This window comes from Camponotus vicinus, unplaced genomic scaffold (genome assembly GCF_025532165.1).
Source record: "Camponotus vicinus isolate PSW18456_S1 unplaced genomic scaffold, iyCamVici1.0 SCAF_9, whole genome shotgun sequence".
Lineage (NCBI taxonomy): Eukaryota > Metazoa > Arthropoda > Insecta > Hymenoptera > Formicidae > Camponotus > Camponotus vicinus.
Genome location: NW_028141981.1, coordinates 3,238,960 through 3,263,562, shown reverse-complemented (window position 1 = coordinate 3,263,562; position 24,603 = coordinate 3,238,960). Strand labels below are relative to the sequence as shown.

At 38.5% G+C, this 24,603-nt stretch overlaps 1 protein-coding gene and 1 long non-coding RNA gene across 2 annotated transcripts in view; one reads left to right on the top strand and one right to left on the bottom strand.

The window, feature by feature from the left end:
• Positions 1-812, top strand: part of LOC145977513 (uncharacterized) — a 359,277-nt gene extending 358,465 nt beyond the window's left edge. The window contains exon 3 of the long non-coding RNA XR_014440521.1: positions 735-812. This is a non-coding gene — a long non-coding RNA (uncharacterized LOC145977513). The remainder of the gene's footprint in view (positions 1-734) is intronic.
• A 6,966-nt stretch (positions 813-7,778) lies between these two features.
• On the bottom strand, positions 7,779-9,774 carry Sgf29 (SAGA-associated factor 29). The gene is made up of 2 exons (XM_083108745.1): positions 9,602-9,774; positions 7,779-9,090 (listed from the first exon to the last, which is right to left on the bottom strand). Exon 2 carries the CDS (start codon positions 8,987-8,989, stop codon positions 8,108-8,110), a length of 882 nt encoding a protein of 293 aa, XP_082964871.1. The 5' UTR covers positions 8,990-9,090; positions 9,602-9,774; the 3' UTR covers positions 7,779-8,107.
• Positions 9,775-24,603: the final 14,829 nt, after the last annotated feature.

The following is a 24,603-nucleotide window of genomic DNA, read 5'->3' as shown; positions in this document are numbered from 1 at the left end:
GCTCTCGATGGATGGAGACGACTCGTTGCGGATAAGAGAACGGAAGAGGGAAAGGGAGCGGCTACGAAGGATAAATGTTACGAAACGAAGAGACAAGCAAAGCGGTAAGAGAGAGAAGAGAGAGAGAGAGAGAAAGAGAGGCAAGGAGTCTCGACAATTTGCCATCGAGTTTGCGAGCGACTTCCTGGCAGCCCGAAGGTCTGTCTCCTAGACGAAGGAGAACAGAAACTACCTGGGTTAATCTATGTGAGAACCTAAGCAGCTGCCTCTGGTGGTAGAGGAAGCCTGTCCTTCCCTTATTTCCTTATAGCCGATACGAAGAGAAACAACAGGCTTTCTCCGCCGCGTTTCTTGCCCTTACCTCGATTACAGTTTATGCAGAATGCCCAGGTGTTTGTATATTATTACTAGGAGTAATTTAGCATAAAATCAATAGCGTTGCCTCCCAGCGTTTCTTCAAGGGTGAAACGCGAAAATTCGTTACTAATTTATACAGCGCTTATGTGCCTTTCTGCTAGGAATATTCCCCCTAAAAATGAATTCACCCCGCGGACGTTGTAATTTCCGCGGCAGTATTCTTAGCGGCAGTATTTCGCGAGGAACCTCTTCTGCGCGTTTGATGGGTATAATATAATCTTACGTTGATTCCTCCCTTTGGCTTTCAAAAAATAATCGATATCCTCGTTCTGGCAAATGTTATCATACTAACTGTATTTCATTTTTTCTTGTTTCAGGTAAGTGCAATTAGCTCTACGCGTTCAACCGCGAACGTTGCATAGAAAGCACACGTGAGTATATGTCGCTTTGATGAAATTTCGAAATGCTGCTACCGCGTCGATGTGATGGACGCTGGTGTCCTGACAGCCGACGGGACGAAGATGAAAGACGCGATAGCTGACGCGAAGCGAACAGTCGAAAGAGAGTGGCGCGAGACTCGCGTCCAAATTGGACGCCGGAATGACGAATCGTCGCGGCGCTCGTATGCGAAATTCAATTAGGTCGGGTTCACCGGTTAGCCCGCGGCTATCTTCCAACGAGCCCCGCGAGAGCGAACGCGTCGATTGTGTCCGCGATCTCCGTCATCGATGGCCAACGATCCGCGACTCGATCGCATATAGTAATGGCCTCGATTTGTAAACTCAATTTTTAGGTATAATCAGTAAAGGATCAGTAATTAGTTTGAAAAATATAACGATCCAATATTGTTGAAATATCGAAATTTTTCACGAATTTGTCAAAATAATAAAAATAAAATAATTTAGCTTTATATTACCACGATATAAAATAAACAATCAATATATATTAGAAAGAAAATAAAAGAAAAGAGAATGTAAAATCAAATTAAGGAGGTTTATCACATGTAACTTTGGAGTATTTTATTTTTGACAAGAAATAAATAATTAATTATCAATTTTCTCCGACGAAAAGATATTTTTTTCTATTATTCTATAGAGAAAATAGCATTTTTCTTTCCCAACGATCAATTTTTTATTACAGTTTTTTAAGAGTACCGTGACTATCCATTTCCAACAATCGTATCAAATTTTTTAGTGATATTTCAAATAGTAGCAAAAATTAATAAAGAATATAAATTTATAGAAAAAAAAATAGAAAGCTATAAAGTATAAATATGAAGATATGGAACAAAATATTGGAGTATAATTTCAATATATGTAATCTCCAAATGAATATGTAGTTCCAATATCTTAAATCTTATATTAATTTTATCTTTATCATCTATTTGAAGATATATCATTTTCAAATATTTTTCATATCTTATTATTAGATTCTTGTTCAAGTCAGTTTAAAATTTCTACAACAAAATTATTTATTGCAAGAAATTAGCATACTTTCTAACAATAGAATATTATGGCTTATATATATATATATATATATATATATATATATATATATGTATGTGTGTGTATCAACAAAGCTAGTCTTTGCTAGCAGTCGAGGACTTACTGAATTGTTCGCCAAGCTTGATAGGGCACAAGCGAATCATGAAGTAACTTCTAAGCTAAAGTTTACTGGTTACACCAAATCCCAGAACTCTCCACATTCAGAATGGTCCGTTGTGTATTCTTCTGTGTAATTGTGGACAATTCGGAGTCACTCTACACATGCATGCAAAAAAACACATATTTACTCAACGTTTCTTTCTAGCGATCTAACATTAGTTAGTATGGTTGTGTGTGACTAAAGTTCCTGCTATCTATGTATTATACATGCACTTAATAAAATAGCATGTATTTGTGTATATGTGCATTACGGATTTGTAAAATCAGTTTTTCTAAGGTTTTCAAGATTTTATTTCTTTGTAAAACGCTGAGAGAGTCTGAACTGGCGTTTTATAAAAGGTATAGTTCATGCTTTGTAAAAGGACAGAATTTACATAGAGAGTCCGCGACACACATACATTTCATATATAAATATAAATTTGCATACACACATACTTATGGCGCTATATGTATATGCGAATAATGTATTCTCGCGTGGCTAAACAGAATCAAGATATACCGACGGACGACACAGTTGGGAACTCAAACCGCATACATACACATATATAGTCAACCGAGTTTCAGAGAAGGCTCTGAACTAATTATTATAATTCCCACAACAATGACCGTACATTAAAAATTAATGTCGCTGATGGGACTTAGTAATTAATCATAGCTTACGTACACACATTGGTGACCCAGTGAATCGTTGAGACGCGAACTAAGAATAACTCGGACAGTCACAATAACTATACGACCTGTGAGGATGCGCGAATGGTCGACCAGTGTATTGATAATTTCATAAGCGCGACCTCCTTTATAAAAAATTTCAATTCGCGTGCTCTTTAGTTATCAGATTTTGAAATAAGAAAATTATTTTTTGCGCTAAAGATTATTATCCATTTATAGATATTATAGATTATTATAGATTATTATCCATTTATTAGATATTATAGATTATAGATATTAGATATTTATCCATTTATAGATATTATATTTATAGATTTTAGATATTATTATCCATTTTATTACATTTATTTTTCGTTTGGTGATATAATTTATTTGTAATGTCATTTCAAATATAAAGTATAGAATAAAAAATAATATATATAGAGTATAATGTGTGTTCTTGTCGTAACATATTAGAAATGCTACTTTTCATTAGCTCTATATTGCTGATATAATTCGTGATTTTATAATAAATTGGAAATGAAATATCATTCGGTTGTTAAAATACATGTCCACATATAGTTGTAATTAGCAATTTCATATCAAAATTCCTTTGCGGATCAGTGAACTGCCGTAAAATTGCCTATAAACTTTGATTTCATCGACGATCATGCTGTGCCGCATTGCAATGACCACGATAACCGATTATGGCCCTGAATTATGAAGGAAGTTTTAAACCGCCCTGCCTTCATTGGCAAACGCAATTAATTAGCGAAGAGCCGCCCGCCTATGAATTATTCGTATTTCTATAGCGTCCACGGACGAGAATGCCATTCGGGCTGTCGAAATGTTTGAATTTCGTACAGGGAGAGATAAATGCTCCGTTGAAATATGTATGTAAGCCGGAATTTCGATCAATGCGTCTGTCTCTTCCTCCTGCCTCCTAATGCCTAGTTGACGAAAAACGTAATAAATTGCCGGCGCCGTGAACGCTTTCGAGTCGGTAAGAAAACTCCGTTTCTGGCATTGACAGCCGGAGAATGTCGCGGGCCTCTTATAGCGAGACATTACGCTGCCTGATGTATAGTCATCTTTCTATGTACCTCGTGCACTAGTACTTGAATTGGTAATTTGAGTACGCGTCGTTACGCACAGCTACTATTACGATGCTCTCTGTCCGCGATGAAGTCAGATCTATTTTTAATGATAAGAGTGCAAAGAAATTTACAACACAATGACTCGCAATTATTATGAAATATACGCGTATCATTAAGAAGTTGGCAAATTATTTTTTTATTAAATATTTCGTTGTTTTCAAATCTCGTTTTAATTTCTAAAATTCCGACTTTTGTACGATATAAACGCACTTTTTCAAGAATATTATTACCGCAAACTGAATTAATACGGTGCGCGTTCCCCAAAATCATTCATAATTATATGAAAAACTTTATTCCGCGAGCAGCTTTCCCTGCGACATGATTTCCCTCGCGATATCGTCGCGTTCGACTCTTGTACAAAACGTCCAGAGAGGAGTTGATGCAGTACTTTGAAAGTAGTTGCGCTCCAGTCACATCGGTTATATAGTGCGCTATCGTTTAAAGTGTCGCGGTAGAGATCGGTGAGAGAACGCGGCGCACGCCACGCGGAACATTGCATTGCGGTCTCCGGGAAGAAATTGCACTCGACGAAATCCAATAGGTCGAGATCGAATCGGTACTCACGACCGTACCGGAGAGCTTTATTTCCTCGGTCTGTCCGCACAAGCTAAACGAGACTAAACGGAATCCACAACGGCATGAGGTGGCAGCCGACAGCAGCACGCGCTTTCGCTGCCCAGAATCCGTCGTCGCCATTCGTTTCGCGTACAGCGCGATTTTTTTGCACAGAAAGAGAGAGAGAGAGAGAGAGATTCAAAGGCAGAAGCTATTAACATCGTGACTTTCCTTTCGTTTAACAGCCAGAACTCATTACCACATCGTATAAGAGTTCCGACAGTTTTCGAGGTAAAGTTGGATTAGAGGTTGGCAGCTCGTTAGCCGGCCTTATCGATTCCTTCTCTTGGATACCATTGTGCGCGGCGTATTAATTAAAAAATGAAAATCCGGGAGGCCCCTCCCCCCGCTCGACACACGAGGAGTTCTGCAATCTTCACTGTGCAAGTTTCGCACATTCTCGCTCGCTCTTTCCACGTCCCTTTTTTTTCCTCCTTCAGAAACGGCCGCGATGTTATAAATTGCACTGGATCGCTTATCGATTTTCAATTTACTCTTCAGTATCAATAATTCAATGAGCCCCGGAGTACTACTTAAATGAACCTAGTGAAGTTTCAATGGGCCAGCCACGGTTTATCTTTTCATATCTCTTTTATAGTCGAGAGCACTGAATTATAAATCGCTACGAAAAACGGTCTAAGTCTGATCGATAGAATATTCCGAATGTATAGCTAATTGGATGCGCGTTCTAGGAATTGCAAATGTATGGTGCCTCAAATTAACCGTTGATAGGCGTGAGAAGCGTCATGTGCGATCTTACCAAATCATCCATATGGCTCCAATCAGACTCGCATCGCATTTGAATTACAAACAAATGTATATGAACAGATGAGAATGACATCTTGCAATCACTCTGGTCCGCCAATTTATCGAAAGAAAGAGTAATGATTACCGGAGAGTAGCGTGTTTCGCTGGATGAAGCCTCCAGCGGGATAAAAAGAAATAGGAAGAGAGCGCGAGGGAAGAAACCGGAGTGAGGGAGAGGGCAGTGACAGATACCAGCGTTGGAATCGATCGATCTAGAACGAAATAAAATATGCTCGCGAGAGCACACGGCCATAATTACGAGCGTCGAAGAAAAATACAGCGCGCCATTACCGGAGGGTTAAGTGAACCTGCCGCGATCGGGTTGGATAGAACGAAGAGAGGAAAAGGAGAAGGATGACGCGATACAGAGGAAGAAGGAGGTCAGCAGTAGAATATAACAGGGAGGAAGGAAGGTAGGTATAAAAGAAAGATAGACGGAGAAAAGGAAGCAGGGCAAGGCAAGAGGCCGAAGGAGAAGTATATTACTCAGATAACTGAAACGTGGAACGAATGAACGAAGAGAACCTTGAAATGGTTGGTAGGAAACGAGTCGTAGGAGGTGGCCGGAGGAATCACGGGGAGAGGTTATTCTCGCGGGGACCAAGGGTGGAAAACCAAGTACGGCTTGCGTGTTCGGCCGCAAGTTCGCCTTAGCTTCCGGTTGCTCGCATGCTACGAGTCCACTTGTATTATTAGACTCGCCGTACGAACGAACGCACGCCTTCCCGCGGTTTGGACATAGTTCAGTCAGTAGCACACAGCTGTATAGCTGTTGAGCACACATACAGGCTCACCAAACACACGATCGGACACACAAGAGCCGTTTCGGACAGAACTCACCCCTAGATGCGGAAGCTAATCGTCGGTTGAATTAATTCCAGAACTGAGAATGGCTTCTGTGTGCCGACACACCGACGGTTACTATCTGAAAGTGGAAAGATATCGGACAATCGAGTGCGACTAATGGTTGCCGGAAATCCTAGACAGCGCGGCGTACTTGCAAACGCGATTTCGATTGTGGTTTAGCGCGAGTACGAGTGGATAAAAGGTTCCGGGTACGAGGTCGTGCGTTTTGCTAAATTCATGTGATCCGACCGACCCCGGGGTTCGAGGTGAATTCTGATATAGTTAGGGAAACTACCATAGACCAGATAAAATCGGTCGTTACAACTTTCACGAGAAAGCATATAAAAGCCATTAAACAAGCTAGATAATTTCTATTATTACGAGAGTAGTGTTAAAGAGATAAAAGTTGCTTTGAGATATTGGTGAATAGTAGCTCTATTTTATCCAAATTTAAAGGAAAAAATATATATGTATATATGTATATTTTTTTATTTTATCTTACATATTATTTTTTACATAAAAATACAATACATCTATACGAGATTTTTCCTGCAATAAACGCACTTCAAAAGCTATTCAAAGAAAAAACATATCTCTCTTCCTTAATTATTACATACAATACTTTGTTCGCGCGATAAATCCAGCTTCGTGTTTCAATTAAAAGCCCCTTCGGTACGTTATTCAACGAGTAAGCTCCATTCGAACGGCAACCAGAAATCAATGAAAAATTTTCAGGTTTAATTTCGAGGAAAATGGCGAAAAATACCGTGTCCGCAACGTGCGCCGAATCAAAGTACTTTTTTATGACTCGATGCGAGGGGTAGTTAAGTTAAATAATGAATGAGAATTAAGCTAGCTGGGTCTGCTGGGGGTACCGAGTTGCTTTGATGTCTGGCAGCAGCCGCCGATTATGGAATCAATTATTGCGCAGTGCTCTCTCTTTGGTTCCGCTATCTTCCTCGATTCGCTCTCGCACTCGCAACTTCGCAGGCTTTCGTCCGCTACCGCTTTTATATTTCGCTCTCTTTACCTTCTCTGTGTTCCACGTTTTCTCTCCCCTTTGCGTTCGCTTTACCTCTGTCTAGCTTTATGACGAACACGGAGCAAAAGAGAAGATTTATTCGGTATAGGATGTGAAATTACTCGGACAGTCACGGAGAACCGATTTCGCGAAAGGTCAGCAAAGTCCAGATCCACCCGCGTACATAAGGATACCGCTATTATCGTCCTATAATCTACGTCAATTACCTCTGACGACGGGTAGTATCGCGGAAATAGGACCTTAACTGTCAGTACGTGCTTGTTTCTCCCAGTTAATGCACACACGCATGTCTAAATTTAATCTTAATGACAAACTGCGATTTTGATAGAAATTCATAACATACATCGAGATAATTATATTTACAATTGAAAAAAATATTGTTCTATTTGCAAAACAAGCTGAGTTTTTTATTATATTTTTATATATGAATATATTCAAATATGTTTCTATATCTATTTAATATATCATTTATAAATCTCATGAATTACAGTTTATATATTTTTATTATCGTGTAGCATTTTTTTGTAATGCGATGGGTTATAACGTAATAAATAAATTGCAATAAAGAAATGTAATTCGTAATTTATAAATCTGATTGCTAAAAGAACTTGGCATTAAATGTTAAGAGAATTTTGCAACGTATAATAAAAAAATTTAATTTATTATATGAAAGTCAAATATGTTATAAATATGTTAACACAAGTTACAATATAGAATATGTTAACACAAGTCAATGCAAACATTTCTTTTCAATATTCTAGAGAATCTATAATAAAGAGTTTCATACATAGCTTGATATAAAAGATATATACATATGTACATATGTATTGCAAAAAAGAGCTTATAAATGATCTTCGCAATCGTGTACTGTGTTTTTTGTTACATATATATGTGCATACATGGTCTTTTCTTAATTAAAAAAAAAATCGAAACTTAATTCACGGATTAAAATAAGAGAGTAATACTGTTTATTAACACTGGCTCTTATTTTTCTTGCTCTCTTTGATGGAAATTACGTAACGCTGGGCCACGTTCAACGGTGGCGAGTAACCGGTCGTGTAAGCAGCATCCTCGAAGAGAATTTTGTACTCTTCCGTGGCGGTGGTCGGTAGTTGCTTCACGATCGCTTTGTAAAAGCAGGTAGTTTGCGGATACAATGCCATCACCGTGGAATTTTTCGGGAACAGGGCATGCGGATCGGTCTCGGGATTCGCCCTCATCAATGGCAACGGCACCACGCGACTCCGCGATAATGTATGACGGGGTTTCTGCTCCTCATCGATATCGTCGACTTCGTACTTGTTCGTCGCGGAATTGAATTGCACGACTTCGGCTAGGATCCAGTTCTCCCCCTCCTCGTTGCCTTTCACCAGAGCTGCCACCATGTCACCCATCTTCGCGATGTATGTCGGTTCGGCTGGTATCGCACCACACAAGGGTGGTGGCTTGGCACCTGGTGTTTTTCCTACATAAAGAGGTAGAGTCTGCGCGGTGCTCTGCACCATCTTCATTAGTGCTCCGCGTCTGATGGTCTCCTTGTTGCCGGCGTTTCGCGCCTGTATGCGTCGTTCGTTTCGTATGGTGCGTATCTTGTTGATCTTGGAGAGAGCCTTGCGCAGGATCTCCTCTTCCTGTTGGGCGTCGGTCATCGCGGCGTTATACAAATTCTTCAGCTTCTGTTGATAGTAAGGGGAGACCTTGTCGTCAGGCGTGACTTTATCGTGGGTCTTCATGATGTTGTTTAGGTTGTGCTCCGAACGGATGCGTTGACTCTCTATATCGTGCAGGAGATTGTAAATGCTCTTCAGATGCTCCTGTATCTGACTCGCTGCCACATCCGCCGTGAATGGCATCGTGAAGAATGTGAGAATTACACAAGTAACTGTGTATTAATTTCGATAGATAATAATCTATTCAATCGAACTAGTAATCGATTATGCTATCGATTGCGATTCTGCAACAAAAAGGAATAACATATATGTTTTTTTACAATTTAACACAGCACTTTTTTATATAAATATACACATACAATTGAACATATAATTGTGCAATCTCTAGTAGAAATGAAAGAAAGAGGAAGTATGAATTTTAAGTATCATGTCAAACATATGTTATTAATATTTGGCAATGTTATACATCATAAAAAAAATTATTTTTTTTTTAAATATCGCACAGACTTGAGCTACATCATATTTTATCATCATATTTCATATTTTTTAATTTATGTCAAATATACGTGATAAAATTACTATCTAATAATATAATTAATATGTCAACATTTCTATGAAAATTTTATGTCATTTTGTTTGAGACTAATACAGAGCGCATGGTCATTCATTAAATTCCGGAACGCATTCTAAATAATTCGACGAGTACTATGAATTGTACGAGTATCACGTGCGACTACAGCGCTTGTCGCAAAATGGCCGACAGTCGACGCAGCATGAATGGATCAATATACTCACCCGCTTGTGAATCGACGTATTCGACTGGACGAGTTATGTCTCCCCCGAAATAGAGGTGAGGTTTCGATCGAATGCAGAACAAACTGACTGCCGTATATATACGTCACTCTAGCAGAAAGTTGCGTGCGACACCAAGAGCTCCGAGATGTTACACGCTCGATCGTACACGCGCATCTGCGCCAAACTGCTTCTCCCACTACCTTTTGCTCGAAGTAGATCGTTGCAGCCTCCTATCAAGGCGATGCTGCCACCTCGCAACGAACTCGGAAAATAACGCACTGGTGATAGTGTTGTCTGTTGCAGCGCCGAGTCACTAGTATCTATTGCAATCTCTTCGATATTTCGTTCGATAAAAATTTGTTTATTCGCGTTGAAAAAATATAAATATAAATATCTCTTATTTTAAATATTTTTATTTAATATCTTTTATTTTTATGTGAAAGATGAAATGTGAAATTAAAAGGGAAATGACATAAGTTAGTACAATGTTGAATTAATTTTAAAGGTTAATTTTTTAAATTAATAATTGTACGATAAACATAATTATACAAAATTTATTAGAATTAATTTATTAGTAGAATTTATAATCTATTAATAATTTATTTCAGTATTGAGTACAGTCGTAGAAAGAAAAGATGAAATATTTGAATATCTATACATCTCTGCGAGAATGAATAAATTAGATAGTCATGGAAGTATTAAAAATCAGGTAATTTTTTCAATTGCAAATTTTTTCGCTTTGTTTTTCATTTAGAAGAATATAGTTATATATTAAATAAATGTTTTAGAAAACACATCTCTTTGAAATATTCGGAGATAGCAAAAGTCTATTATATAATATAGTATTTTCTAAATATTTTTTCAATACTCCGAAATATCAAAAGTTTCTCACATAATAAGGAATTTAATTTTAATATTTAATTTTGAACATTTAATATATATTTTACATTACATAACGAATAGATTATCTTGTTTTTGCATTTTTCCCAATATTTTTTATAATGTCCGAAACACATATTTTTCATAATGACTTATATTACATAATGCCATTCTAACAGTATTGAAGATGTTTCGTTAAATTTTTCATCAAGCACTATATTACTCGTGAAATATGTGCATCAATGATAAAGTTGTTTCGATATGCGAAAAATGGCCGTATGTCGATAATTTTTCTTAAGGAAAACTCGTTTCTAGATCCAATCGTATATCGTACCGCATAGACGCGGGCTGACTGCGGCACTAAGCGAAGGTATACATTGAATGTGGCGTGTATCATCGCTAACAGCCAACAGGTTAACCGCGCTAACAGCATCGATAGCGCCGCAAAATGCCATAACTCATTCACGCCGAGGCAGCGCTTGGGAAAACTGAATCTCTAATCTCTTGATTAAATTCATCCCTCCGCGGCGAGATTTCGTATTATATCTTACTCTGATTAAAAGTCCCACTCGCGCTAGATTTTCTGTAACGAATAATAATTCTCTATAAATTAATAACGGAATCAAAACTCATGAAGGAAAATACAAAATACAGCGTATATTAAAATTCTTTTAATTGCTTTTATACTTCAAATATTGAATTAAGTAATATATTTTCCCAGTTTTTAATTTTTTGAGATGTTTCTGCTATTGACATAAGTAATAATAAAGATTTTTGACGACGAAACGTATGCTTGCACGTCAAGAAATTAATTATCAGTGATAATAATTCATCGCTGCCGATTAGCAAGATGCGTTTCACCGCGCAATCGAAGTATCCGTTTCGATAAATCGCAATCGATTTCGCCGTGAAAACGCGTCGCGTTCCCAGATATGCGATCGGCATATCACGACAATAGTGCATCGGACACGCCGTGCATCATCGCTAACTGTCGACTGGCTAATCTCACTAACAACGTCGATAGCGCGTGTTGCACGGGACGCATCGACGCGTAGAACTTGAGGGAATTCCGAGTCGCGGAAACTCCATTAAAGCGGCTGCCTTGGCCCCCCTCGAACGCGTCTATACATTTACGGTACCGTACATGTGTGCATGCGTGTGTGCGGATGTACAGCTGCCAATATATCTCGCCGTAATGTATCTTAATTTTGCAACATTGCGTGCGCCTTTCCCGCCTCTTACAAATTTTCCTATTCGCAATGAGATGCGTGTCACATGTGCTGTCGATGCATATGCACTGCATCGTCGAGAATCGCAACATGACATGTCTGTCATTGCTTCGCATAAACGCAATTTTAAAATGTGGTTGTAATCGCAGGATCGTTATATCTGCGTATATTTTTCATATATTTGACACAGAAATATTATAATATAAAATAAAATATATGAGATACCATCAAAGCTCATACATACGTCTTGTCTCGTTGTAATTACTCCGGTGAAATTCAGCTACCGTACGCTCTCGTCGGCTAGAAATCAAGTCCTTTTTACACGTCTGACGGCTACGACCGCGAATGGATCATTAAAACGTGCTACAACGACGATGAACTCAGCAATATCAGTTCGGAGTATTACGTACATGCATACGTACATACGTTTCGAAATATGGAACAAGGTATCTAACGAGGCGTAATAAGGTGATCTCGAGCAAAGTCCTTATGCCGTTTCGCGCACCCTTCGTCTAGATACATGGATTCATTTCGACTCTCATCACTGGATTCACACGACCTGCGGCAAATCCTAAATTACGACACTTTGAGCATATAACGACGATTGATAGATAGAGGTTGATAAAGGAAATACAGAATAAAATATCAGCTTTACTTTTTCGACATTTATTTTTCTTCTTGTAATATGAAAATTACAAAATAAACGTATGTCAAAAGATTATCATTACTTATAAAAAACTTATAAAAATGAGATATATATAAATTTGTATTCGGTATTTTCACGTTTATGGTATTTTTATTATTTATTAGACACTTCGCACATTTTATAAACTACATAAGCATAAATATATTATTTTTTAAATGGCATGGAACAATGTATAAAGAAGAAGAAAAGTAAAAAATTACCAGATTGTATATGCACAAGAACGAATTATTATATATGTCACCAAGAGTGACATATATATTTTTGGTAAAGAAATAAATAGAGGGCAAAATAAAATGATACTTTTTCGTGACTGCCGTGGATAGTATAGGGACATTCGCGTAAATCGATCGTGCGTAACAAACGGTTGATTTGACAGTGCCTCACGCGATTCGATTTTCATCTAATATTGGCGCTTTATGACGCACGACTTAACGACCTGTTGCAGTCGTTAATCCCAGTACGATGCCGGATATCGGCGCGTATAAACGACATTTCAAACGAATCCTTCGTAAGGCGCGGAATGGAAATGTCAAACGCAGCTACGTTACTGCTGATACGAACGTGAAACAGGAGCCTGTAAAACGAGATGAAGGTTTGGACTCGTAAACACAATCTATTCGAAGGGATTCGATATCTCGTGACTGTCGCATATGTTCGTCTTTTTATTTCTATTAGATAGTTTGTCAAACCGTTTGGCGAAGACAAGTAGATAGTATCGTCGACAGACTCTTCACGTAAAAGTGAATAGTTTTTCTCGATATCATATAGGATGTATAACATCATCTATATAACAAATATACAGATGCAGATGTATAGATGTGTGTGAGTAGATGTAGATCAGTTTTTAAACTTGTATTTTATTTCCGGAATCTTATCGCAAGTAACTTTGTATGAAATTGTTATTGACATTACGATATACATACATCTGGAATATATATGTATACATTTTTTAAATATAACGGTAGTTATTTTGTGATAAAAAATGTTAAATTAATATTTATACAATTTTATACATTCATTTCCGATGATAAATAACATGTGCGTTGAAGAGATGAAGAATAATAAAAATGGGAGACAATATTTATAATATCCGTTTTACACGATATGTATTTTTATTATGATTATCGAAAAATGTACATGTGTATTATATTTTAATCGACGCGTAGTAACGAAAATATTACCACCCCTATATTATGTGATTCGTACTTTATCTTTATTTGAATATCTCATATTCTCATATGCTCGACGCGCAAGATGCTGCATCGCACGCATCCCCTTTAGGAGGATTTGCCTTTTCGAAGCGCCAGACGGAAGTTTGTAAGAATAGCGAGAAGCTGTGAAAGGAATTCAACTTGCAAATGCAAACTATTCAAGCGGAATCGATACGTCGTGATTTTTCGTATCCGTATCCCTTGCCTTTTCTCTAACTAGTATCCAACGATTTATTGGAAAGCTCTCGGAAGCTAGCTGACGTATCTGCGCTTTGTTACTTGTAAGATATTACTATGCACACATGTCGATGCGTGCCTTACCTTTCGTCTCAAGAGGTTTCCATTTCCGCTCTGATAGAATATTCAACAAGGGCAATATTATACGGACATCACCCCGAGATGTGTTATAAATCAGATATTCCTTTCCATCAATGTCCACGCACGTGACCAATGTGACCATAATCGGATCATTCGAGACAAGAAACAGTAAAGGGAGGAAAAGTGATGGAGGTCGAATCACGGCGTTGGTCAAAGCGTAAGAGATATTTGATTTACGCCAGACTACGGTCCGAGAGGTGTCAGGATGTTAGATGCGTTTCCTTCCACGACGCGAAAGGATACGCGGAAATCCCACGGCCGCTGTATAATGCAGAACCGCGCGTGCATTAGCGCGATTACATCGACATTGTAGCTATTGAATCTCTCCTCTCCCCATCCCTCTTGTTTGTCCTCCGTTCATTTTTTATAAGGCGTAGTCTTGGACTGCCATATGTCGCTTCGTTGGTGGCGCGAGGACTCCGTGACATGCATGGCATAAGGGATAATACACTACCCTGTGTTTGCACAAGGAAGCTCCTACGAACGGGAATTATCGAATTTCAGGAACGGTTCTGTTATTATTTCAGCAAACATTCGTAGCTTGACCAGGTGAGCAACGGCAGGTCGGAACGATAGTCGAAACCAACCCTCGCCTTCTCGAGGACAATATAATGCGTCCCCGTTACCGTAGAATTTGTCCATAAATATTGGCTCAGAATAATCGATATAACGTTGCGAATATTCCAGAGAGAAATGAGTGATTCGTGACAGCCCGTATTATTGATACTGCCCGTTTTCACAATGTTTGCATTTCTTGCTGCTGGCGTTGATAATATGTAAATAAAATTTATTATAATTATTTAAAAAAATAAATTGTTGTCACACGTGCAAATTTAATAGTCTTTCATATAATATTGAACGATTTTCAGATGTTGTTGAAACAGTCCTCAATGTTGAACGTAGTGTTCCGTGTTCAAGCAATTTTTACGATGACAACTTGATCGACATTGAAACGACATTTGCGTGGTTGAACGGCGTGAGTTAGTATTGGACGTCCCCGGTTGACGGCGTTTAAATAATTAAGGAGATGTGCGAGTTGGCCGATCGATGCCGAAGTTCGGGGAAAATTGACAATCCGTAAGGTAAAAAGAGAGAGACCGCTCGCTCACTGAGAGAAGCGAAATACCCTAAGCCGGCGACAAGAGAAGCGGGTCGGAAAGAGGGGTTGAGAGACGCCGGCTGACAGGCTGAACTCAGTGACAGCCCAGCGAACGTATTAATAATAAATGCAAACGCCTAACATCAATTTCTGTCTGGCTGCGCCACCCTCGTAGCCAACTCGAAGATATCCCCTTCGCGAGAAAGGGAGACGAATTCAGTCACCCCTTTATTTAGTCGCCCGCTTGCTTACTTATACCGGACTCGGTCCGATGAACTTGTCAGGGAGTCGAAGCTGCCAAGATACGAAGAAAGAGCGCGAGACATTGAACAAACTACAAATTGATACAACCTCCGTATCTCTCCCTGCAATCCCAGTCTGATTGCTGCAATGGTGTATACAGTCTGCGTTCGGGAAATTGGAGTGGAGTTAAATTATGGCTCGGTTGACAGTCTCTCCTTTTCTCCTCTCCTCCTGATTTTAATAGTTAAAATAATCTAGTTAAGCATTTTTCGGCATATAACTCGTACGTGAATTTTGATTGTACCTTCCTGTCCGCGAATAATAGATAAATATATAGATATGTTCATTTTTCAAGCTCGATGACAAAATTTTATACGGTTAAATTAAATTAAATTTTATATAAAATATTGTTTATAAATTTAAGATAAATATTTTTTCCAAATTCAGTAAAAAACTATATTAAAGTTAAATTAAATTTTATAAATATATATAAATTTTATATATATATATATATAATTTTTTTTTTTTAAACAGTAATTTAGAATTGTTTTTAATAATTTTATTAAATAAATAAATTTTATACGGATAAATTAAATTAAATTAAATTTTATATAAAATATTGTTTATAAATTCAAGATAAATATTTTTTTCAAATTCGGTAAAAAACTTTATATTAAAGTTAAATTAAATTTTATTAAAATATATATATATATATATTATTTAGAGTAATTTAAAAATATTTTTTTATAATTTTATTAAATAAATTTTATTACCGCGCGGACGCGTAAAAATAAAAGCTTTTTATTTCTATCTAAAATACATTTATAGTTATTAATATATATTTATTTTAATATAGTTATTTATTATACTTGTATTTAAAGTTATTACGTCTTTATCTTTTAATATTATTTCTTAATTTGTGATACATTTTCTCCGTATTAGAAATACTCTCCTGAGATTCTTTGGAGAGTTTTCTTTCTAAGCGCCACGTGACGCATATGCGAATCTTTCATTTTGGGGAGAGGTTATAGCACTTCATGAATATCGAACGCACAGTCAGCGGATTTCCCGTAGCAGCTACTTGATAACAAGATACACGGATGTTACGCGGGTACCGAATCGTTCTCCGTGCATGTGCCGTGATTTCGAAGTGATAAAGCAAAAAGAAGTGACGGCGGCAGTAACGTCAAAGGGAACGTTGAAATGATTTTCCTCGATAAATGGCTCTTTCGATTCAAACGGAAGCAGAGAAAACGCGAAGAGAAAGACGAGTGTACTCGCTGGAGCGAGGATGGTCGCTTTATCGGCACGGGGTGCACTTCCTCTGGGACACTTTTTTGCAGAATGAGCTTAACAGCATCGATGTAGCGCACCTTGGACAGTCGTACTGCTCCGATAAGAGCTGAGATTGTTGGCGAAAACCGATTCTTTATCTGAACTCGGGGAATGGAACGGGAAAGAGAATGTAGAACTTTGCGGGAGACGAAGCACGACGCGTGTTCCATCGATTAAACAAGACGAGAGGGAGAGGAAGATAGAGAAAAGGAGAAAAAGATAAAATGCGAGCCAATCCCACGAAGAACTTTTCGAATACATGTACCACCACCGCGATCTCATCTCCCTAAGTAAGATCGCCATCCTCCACTTAACGGAGGATTTATACGAGCCAAGTTGAAATCGAATCCCAAACCGATAGAACTTTAAATTCCCGCCGTAAGTATAAACGCACCACCGTGCTCTCTCCGTGGCATTGATTTTGCTGCGAGGTAGCTCTTTGCACGCGAACCTCGCGAGATCGACGACTGGAGCGATCGTTCGAGATACCAACGCCATGATCAATAGGAAAGAGAACTCGACTAACTCGATTGAAATTTTCACGCGCGGATGTTTAGGAGCGAACACCGTATTTACACAAGAGCTGACAGTACTGAAAGAAGCGAAAATGTCGGAGAAATACTGAATGAGGCTAATATTTATGGTAATTCGGTGTCTCTGGTGGCAATAACCGGTCACAACTCGCGTAGAATATAAATTTTAACCAACCGGTTAAATCGTGATACTTTACTCAACTATTTCGAGAAGCCCGTCATGTAAATATGATAGGTGTTCGAATATTTGAGAATAAATATTGCGGTAGTTTCAAAATTTTTAATTTTCTGGAATAGATTTTCTTGTTTTCTCGTTTATAATATATGTTTTATCCACTGCATTTATTAATACGCCAGATAATCAAGCTTAGGCCACTCCAAGACAGATTATTAAATGGATATCGTTTATTATTATTAGATATATTTTTATCACTCTGCAATTCTGATTAATTTTCATCATTATCAAACCAACGAGATTTAAAAACTATTATCTCTTTCTCATTGCAGCTAATATTTCGTCATACATTTAAATATCAACATGCAAATTGCTTTATTATCTCCATGTAAGAATTTCGCAAACGTGTGTGAATAGCGAAGAACATTGCGATGCAGAATTTTTTCACGTGTACTTAATGTTGTCACACCCGTTTTATGTTTATGCAAATGCATAGTACATTTATACGTTGGTGCGCTATCGAATATAATAATACTTGTACTTTTCATGTATGCGCGTACATTTAGAGCTTGATTTTCTAATGACTTATAGGCGTACCATAACCATCGGTCCATGCATTTCGAGATCGTATCTCTCGGTATCTGAGACTTGCATTAGCGGGATTGCTGTGTACCTCTTACGGCACTGCGGCCAAGTACATGCATGTATTCTCGACAAGATAGGTGCTAACGATCGCAAGATACGATATGATTTGCGCGCGATCAATATGATTTGTCATAGTCGCAAAAAACATCATCATATATAGATTGCCTATGAAATAGTAATATTTCTCTCTCTTTCTCTATGCATACAAACATATATACACGCAAAGAGAGAGAGAGAGAGAGAGAGGAAGATAAATAGTAAGCTGTATTTAGAAAAGTATCGGTTTTTATATATTGAGGCACTTCTTATACAAAAACAAATCTCGTTTTCCAAATGAAATATGACAAAATATTGTTTTTCAATCAATTTTTCATGTGTGTTTTATTTTAACAAAAAATATACAGTTTCACATTATCAGGATGTTTAATATTAGAAACTAAAAAATGATAAATTTTTGATAAATAATATGCAATATATGCATTTTTTGCTGAAAAATGGATGTTACATATATATATGATTATTAAAATATATATCGATGTATTTGGCGCATCCTGTACATAATTATTATTGTTATCAATTTTCGTTAATATTATATTTATGCATCATAATGTGCATCGGATCTGCATAATATTCGAATGTCGATAGAGTAGTATATGGAATGTGATAAAAATCGCTCTCGCGTGCTCATAGAAATATCTGTGAGAAATTTGTTATTAATGGGAACCCGCCAGAGCCAAGGTGAAGGCGAAGCGGGTGGGCACAGCAGTAAATCGGTATCGTCGCAGGAAGATATAATAATGTTGTCGTATAACCCGGCAATAAAGTCGTAATAGGCAAATTAACAAATTTTTGTACGGCGCTAGTAAACACATTGATTCTATGTTTATCGAAGAAGCTTGTGATAAAGAGAAATCTGACAGCAGGTGGTCAGCTGACGTGTAACTATTTTGCATAGATTATATTCCAACAATAAAGAACTAAATTTATATGGCAGCGATTGCAGACTCGCTTATGATAGAAATGTAACCATATATCTTCGCGATTGTAAAATATTCTATTCCATGTAATTTTTCCGTCAATTTTTCTGATTTATTTTAATTGAATTTATAGATACTATTCGAAATGATTGTCATAAAATTTATCTAATTCCTTATCTAAAATTATAAAATATATTTTTATGAATTTATTCGATATTAATTTGTGAGTAAAGCGGAATTTCTAATTATCAAAAAGTAGCAATATATTTGTACAAAATTTATGCGTTTATGCAATTTCAAATACGTATAGCTACTATCATAGTTTATATAATATTTGCTGCAATTATATATCTGTGTGATTTATAATACTATAGCAAATAATTGATAATCATTAAAAGAATCGGATAAAATTTGTGACACGCGACGAAAAGAAATTAGAATTTTAGAATAAATTATTCATTGTATATATACAATAATTTCAAGTTCCATCTTTTGAGCTATATAATTTACTTTATTTGTTTTTAAAATTTATTTTTGCAATAACATATTATATTAATTGAAGAAAAGTAAAAGATGCAATTATTTCAAAATATCGTAATAAAAATTACATGCAAAATTAATTACCATAATATTTGCATTCGCATTTCGATTACATCAGTTCGGATGCTCAGATTCATCAAAGTAAGAAGGCACATAATTGCAAAAGACAATCGGAAAGGCGATATATAACTGGTTATGTATATGAGAAACCTCAAGTCGTGTAACATATGTCACGTATTAACAGGTTGTCCCATTAAATGTTCCGGCGACGCGCACGACTGATCCTTTTCAACCCCGAAGAAACACCCGCGTCTCTCCTTCGGTTTATCTCCCGTATTTGAATAAACTCGAAAAATAAAGATCACCGGCGCGTTCAATTATAATTGAGCGGTTGTCAACGCGGCGATAACGTCGACACCCCGTTTCCCGTGCGTCGACACGTGTGAATCTCGTTCAACAAGGGCTCCCTTCCTGCGACGCGGGGTTCCCTCTTTCACCTCTCTCTTCCTCTCTTCCCGGCTAACTGGTACCGCGGAAGTGTTACTTTTTTTCTCTCTCTCGTCCGCGAGAGTGTGGGTAATGTGAAAACGAGTCGCGTCGCGTGATCTAACGCCGAGGGGAAGGAAGCGTGTCGCGTCGAAAGGGAAAAAGAGAAAAAGGCAAAAAAACAAGCGCGTAATTAATCCAGGCAAACATCGGTATGCCCGTCGCGTCGGTAAACCCATGCGTGCTCGCGCGCGCACTTATTTCTTATGAGTAATTATCCCCACGGGTCCACTCGTCGTTAGGCGACTCGAGAAGAGATCGAAGATAAATATATTAAACGGTGAGAAGATATAGGCCCCCCGACCGCATGTATTACGTCCGACTGGCTGGCTGGCTGGCTGACGCGAGGGGCCGCGCGATTATTGAATGGATAAATTCCGAGGAAAAACGAACCCATTGAAACTCGCCCTTGGATTGAATTCCGTTTCGAGCCCGGACGTCTGGGGAGAGCCGCTCGTTCATGAAATGTCTTGTACTTAACGTGAGTGGAATATATCGCGGCCTCGATACAAGGGGAAGTCTAAGCAGCGCGCGGCTATCTCGAGATATCTCGAGACGCCGAGTACCAAAACGTGTTCCTACCCGAATAAAGGCTACGAAGCGAACGGGTGCGGTGATATGATAAAAATAACGAATGTTATTGCTAACTGCTAACGAGTCAAAGCACCTAACGTGGGTATCTCGCGCGATAAAAAAACCTGTTGGCCACGGAATTCATTTATTATTCGCCTCCTTTTTTTCCTCCTCTCTCCTTTTTTCCCATTTCGTCTCTCGACAAGGCAACGGCCGTATACCGCCATTATCGCAAATTTCCGTTTCGTTGATGCCACTTGTCAATTACCACCTCGTAGTGCCCTCTCGTCGCGCGTCCATGACGTTTATCTGCCGGTTCGTTCTGGGATTTATCGCGCGTACGAATTCCGCTGGGCAACCGATTTATCGAATTATACAGATCGTCGGCCCTTATCGGCATTCGCGATATCGGCTATGTCGCGAGTAAGCGATGCCGTTGGCGGACGAGCGAGGCGAGCATCGTTTAAATCGCTTTCGTGCGTGTTTCGTGCGGGGCAATAAAAAAATTAAGCGGCGCGATAATCGCCTTCACCGATTCCCCGCCGCATCGCGCGATGAGATTACAATACGGCGCGACGAGCGAACGCTTCGGGGCGTCTTTCGGTATTATCCATCGATTCGACTCGAGAGAGAGAACGTTCACCCTCTCGGTTATCAGCGATCCACCCCGTCGCTATCCTTCGCACCTCCATAACTGTCTGACAACAGCCCGACGTTCCCTCCGAGCCGGCTCCCCCCGAGATCGCCTGACTTTGCGCGCTTTGCTCCCTCGAGTAAATATTTGTCGAGTCGATCCTCGAGGCCTATCCAAGGTGTCAATTATCGTCTCGTTAATACGCGCGGCACGTGTTTCCCATGGACGCAACACAGGTGTTGCCGCACCGGTCACGGACTCTCGGCTCGTTCCCCGAATTTTGGAATAATAAATGCCGCGGAAGGACGGAACTACAGCGCAAACAGTCGCCGGAATGTAACGTGCGCGCTCGTTATACATACCTTCACGTATTCCTCTCTCTCTACATACGCCGCTAGCCCTCTTTCTTCCTTCTCCTCCTCTCTCTTTCTCTCGCTATTTCTCTGTGATACGCGTTTTGTAACGCGAGAGCTGTGCAGTCAGTGCGTATGATGCTCTCACGCGTCGTTTCTTCCGCATATATTGTTTCGTCACCGACTTCTCTCTATCCCCCTAGTATGGCCACCGACCGTATAACCTCGTCACCGCCACTAATTAAACCTCACCGACTACTAATTATATTCTATTAATATCATTGTAACCAGTAGTAGGAGTTCTTCTATCCAGCGTTAGACAGGTAGATGGAAATAAAGAATATAAGCAGCGGTTAATATAGTTGTTTCATGCACGAGTGCAGTTTCTTTCAAAGATAATATTGCATATGAATATGAATATTCAAGAATTATATTTCATTATCATATGATGTAAACCATAAACTTTAATTGACTAGCTTTTAGATTATTTTCTGTACATGAATCAATTGTTAATCTCATTGATAAAATTTGTCTGCCATATTTTTCCTGATACGTACATTTCTGCAAAACATATATAATAAATCGGAATATTAAATGTAACTATGCACAGCACAAGCAGTTCGAAGTCAGAAATGCAAAACTTGAAAAGTTGAATTTACTGTAAGAAACTTCTCTTGGACTTTACGACAGAAGATATAAACCTTGGGATTTCTCTTTCTAAAGTCGTAGTTTTGGTGGCTATAAAGTATTATCCAGCTTTTCTTTTTTAAGTAACTCAGGCGTTTCACACGCTGCACTGCAAGTCACGACGTAATTCAAAAACTTGGAATTATCTACTTTTTCAAAATAATCCTAGAACCCATGCAACAAAAACTTCAAAATACATTTAGACGTAACATAAAACTAGTCGAGTCGATATCGAGAAAAGTTTTTAATCGAAATAACGTATTTACTTCGCGAAGAAAATAATCACGCGCATCTCCGATTCGAAAATCCAGCGGCTCATAAATAAATATATATCAAGTGAAGCAAATAATATCATCCAATTATACCGCAGGCTCGTATCCATCATCTATCTCGAATCCATCGACTACCACACGCACACAGAAGCGCACACGAGTGAAACGGAGACGAGCGCGATCGCGCAGGTGGGCTAGGAGCAATCCCGGCTCATTGGCTTCTCGAATCCCGCATCGGAAATGAACCCAAGAAAATGATTGCCAATCCCAGACGGTGGCGGCCAGGCATTAGTAACCGATAGATAGGGCGGCCGGGGTAGGTAGGAGAAAGGCATCGAGGTTAAATTACCTCTCGGAGGTAGCAAGGACAAGGGGCCGCCGATGCGAGGCGGTAGGGCCGGTGACCGAAAGGGTGGAGGAGAGGTGTGCCGAAGTAGCGAGTAGGTATTAGCGCAGATTAATCGAACGATGGACCCTTGCTCCATGTCCGCACACAGGCGCACGAAAGCCGCAGCGGAATGGCTGGTGGTGCCGCTGGTGCTGCTGATACTGGAACGAAAGGAGAGCGGAAGGAGGAGAGGGATGACATGGTGAACGCGCGCCGCGCGCGTGATTAGTTACACACTTAGTTACTTACCGTGCTACCAAAGTGGAAGATGCCATTAGTTTCAGGTTTCAGGTGGAAACAGTCAGGAAGAAGATGTCGCCGGGGGACCACTAGCTCTTGTCTCTACGACTTATATACTCTTTCTCCTACGAGCTTCCGCTTGCGAGGGCATAGGAACATAAACGACGTAGCCGTAGGTAGATCCACTTTCTGAGATCTAAAAAATATTCTTGCCCTAAGAAATTAGCAATTTTGTCTTGAAGGTCGGATCGCGTTGAGGTATTATCGGCGATAATATTTCTATCGAGCATGAATAATAAATATTTTTTTCTCGTTTCCCTGTACTATAATTATGTACTATAATTATTGATTAAATAAATTTAATGGAGATAATGTGAAAAATTATTTCTGCGAGAGAAAGAAAGTGTCAGTATCTTATATCTTATATAATTATCGATGGTATTATTTTAATTAATGCTTTGTGTAAAAATAATATTCTTAAATTATTAAACCCCACAATCCGCGAATTAAAGGTGTCTCGATTGAAAAAGCACAATAAAAATTTTATAGCAGGATTAATATTCAGTGAAATCCGCAATACACACTTGTATCTCTTTTCTTCTTTTTCTTTTTTTAACTGCATTCGCAACCGTTGGTCGATTACCTAAAACGTTTTACCTTTTTCGAATTAAGCCTATTCGAAATAATCCTCAAACGTCTCGCTAATCTCCGTATCCCTTTTTTTACACAGCATCAGCCAGTTTACGGGATTTAGCCACCTTATTGCGCGAAGTGACGTCGTTAAAGTCGATGACTCTGCGATTTTATATCGGTTGGACGATTTCATGTGCATATTTATCGACTACAAAATTATCACGAAAGGAATTTGCAACTCATCTATATCACAGCGTTTCTCAATTTGAACAAGAGAACATTTGCAACAATACATAAAAATAAAACAGTAATCATCAGGTGAAATATCTGGTGAATTATAAAATCTAATCGTGAAGTTTAAGAAAAATTAATGTTCGACAATTTTTTAAAAATAATCAGCCACAATTAGCAGACAATTTAATTTGTCAATGTACATGTATCTGTTTTCATAGAGCAACAAGCAAACACGAAATCCATGTCGAGAAAGATCCTTAGAATGCTTGTACTCAGCCGGCTATTTAAGACTTGTATTGCAATCTTACTTGCAGCTGATATTTCACGTTTCTTCGCTGCTGGAATATACCCGATGTTTTCTTTCTTTTTTTCTTTGACAATCTGCTTTTTGCGTAGCACCTAAACGAGACGCGTCGACGATATGAAAGGTAACGAGTTTCGTTTCTTGCCGCGAGAAAAATGCCTCTACTCGTAAAACTCGCCTCTATTTTC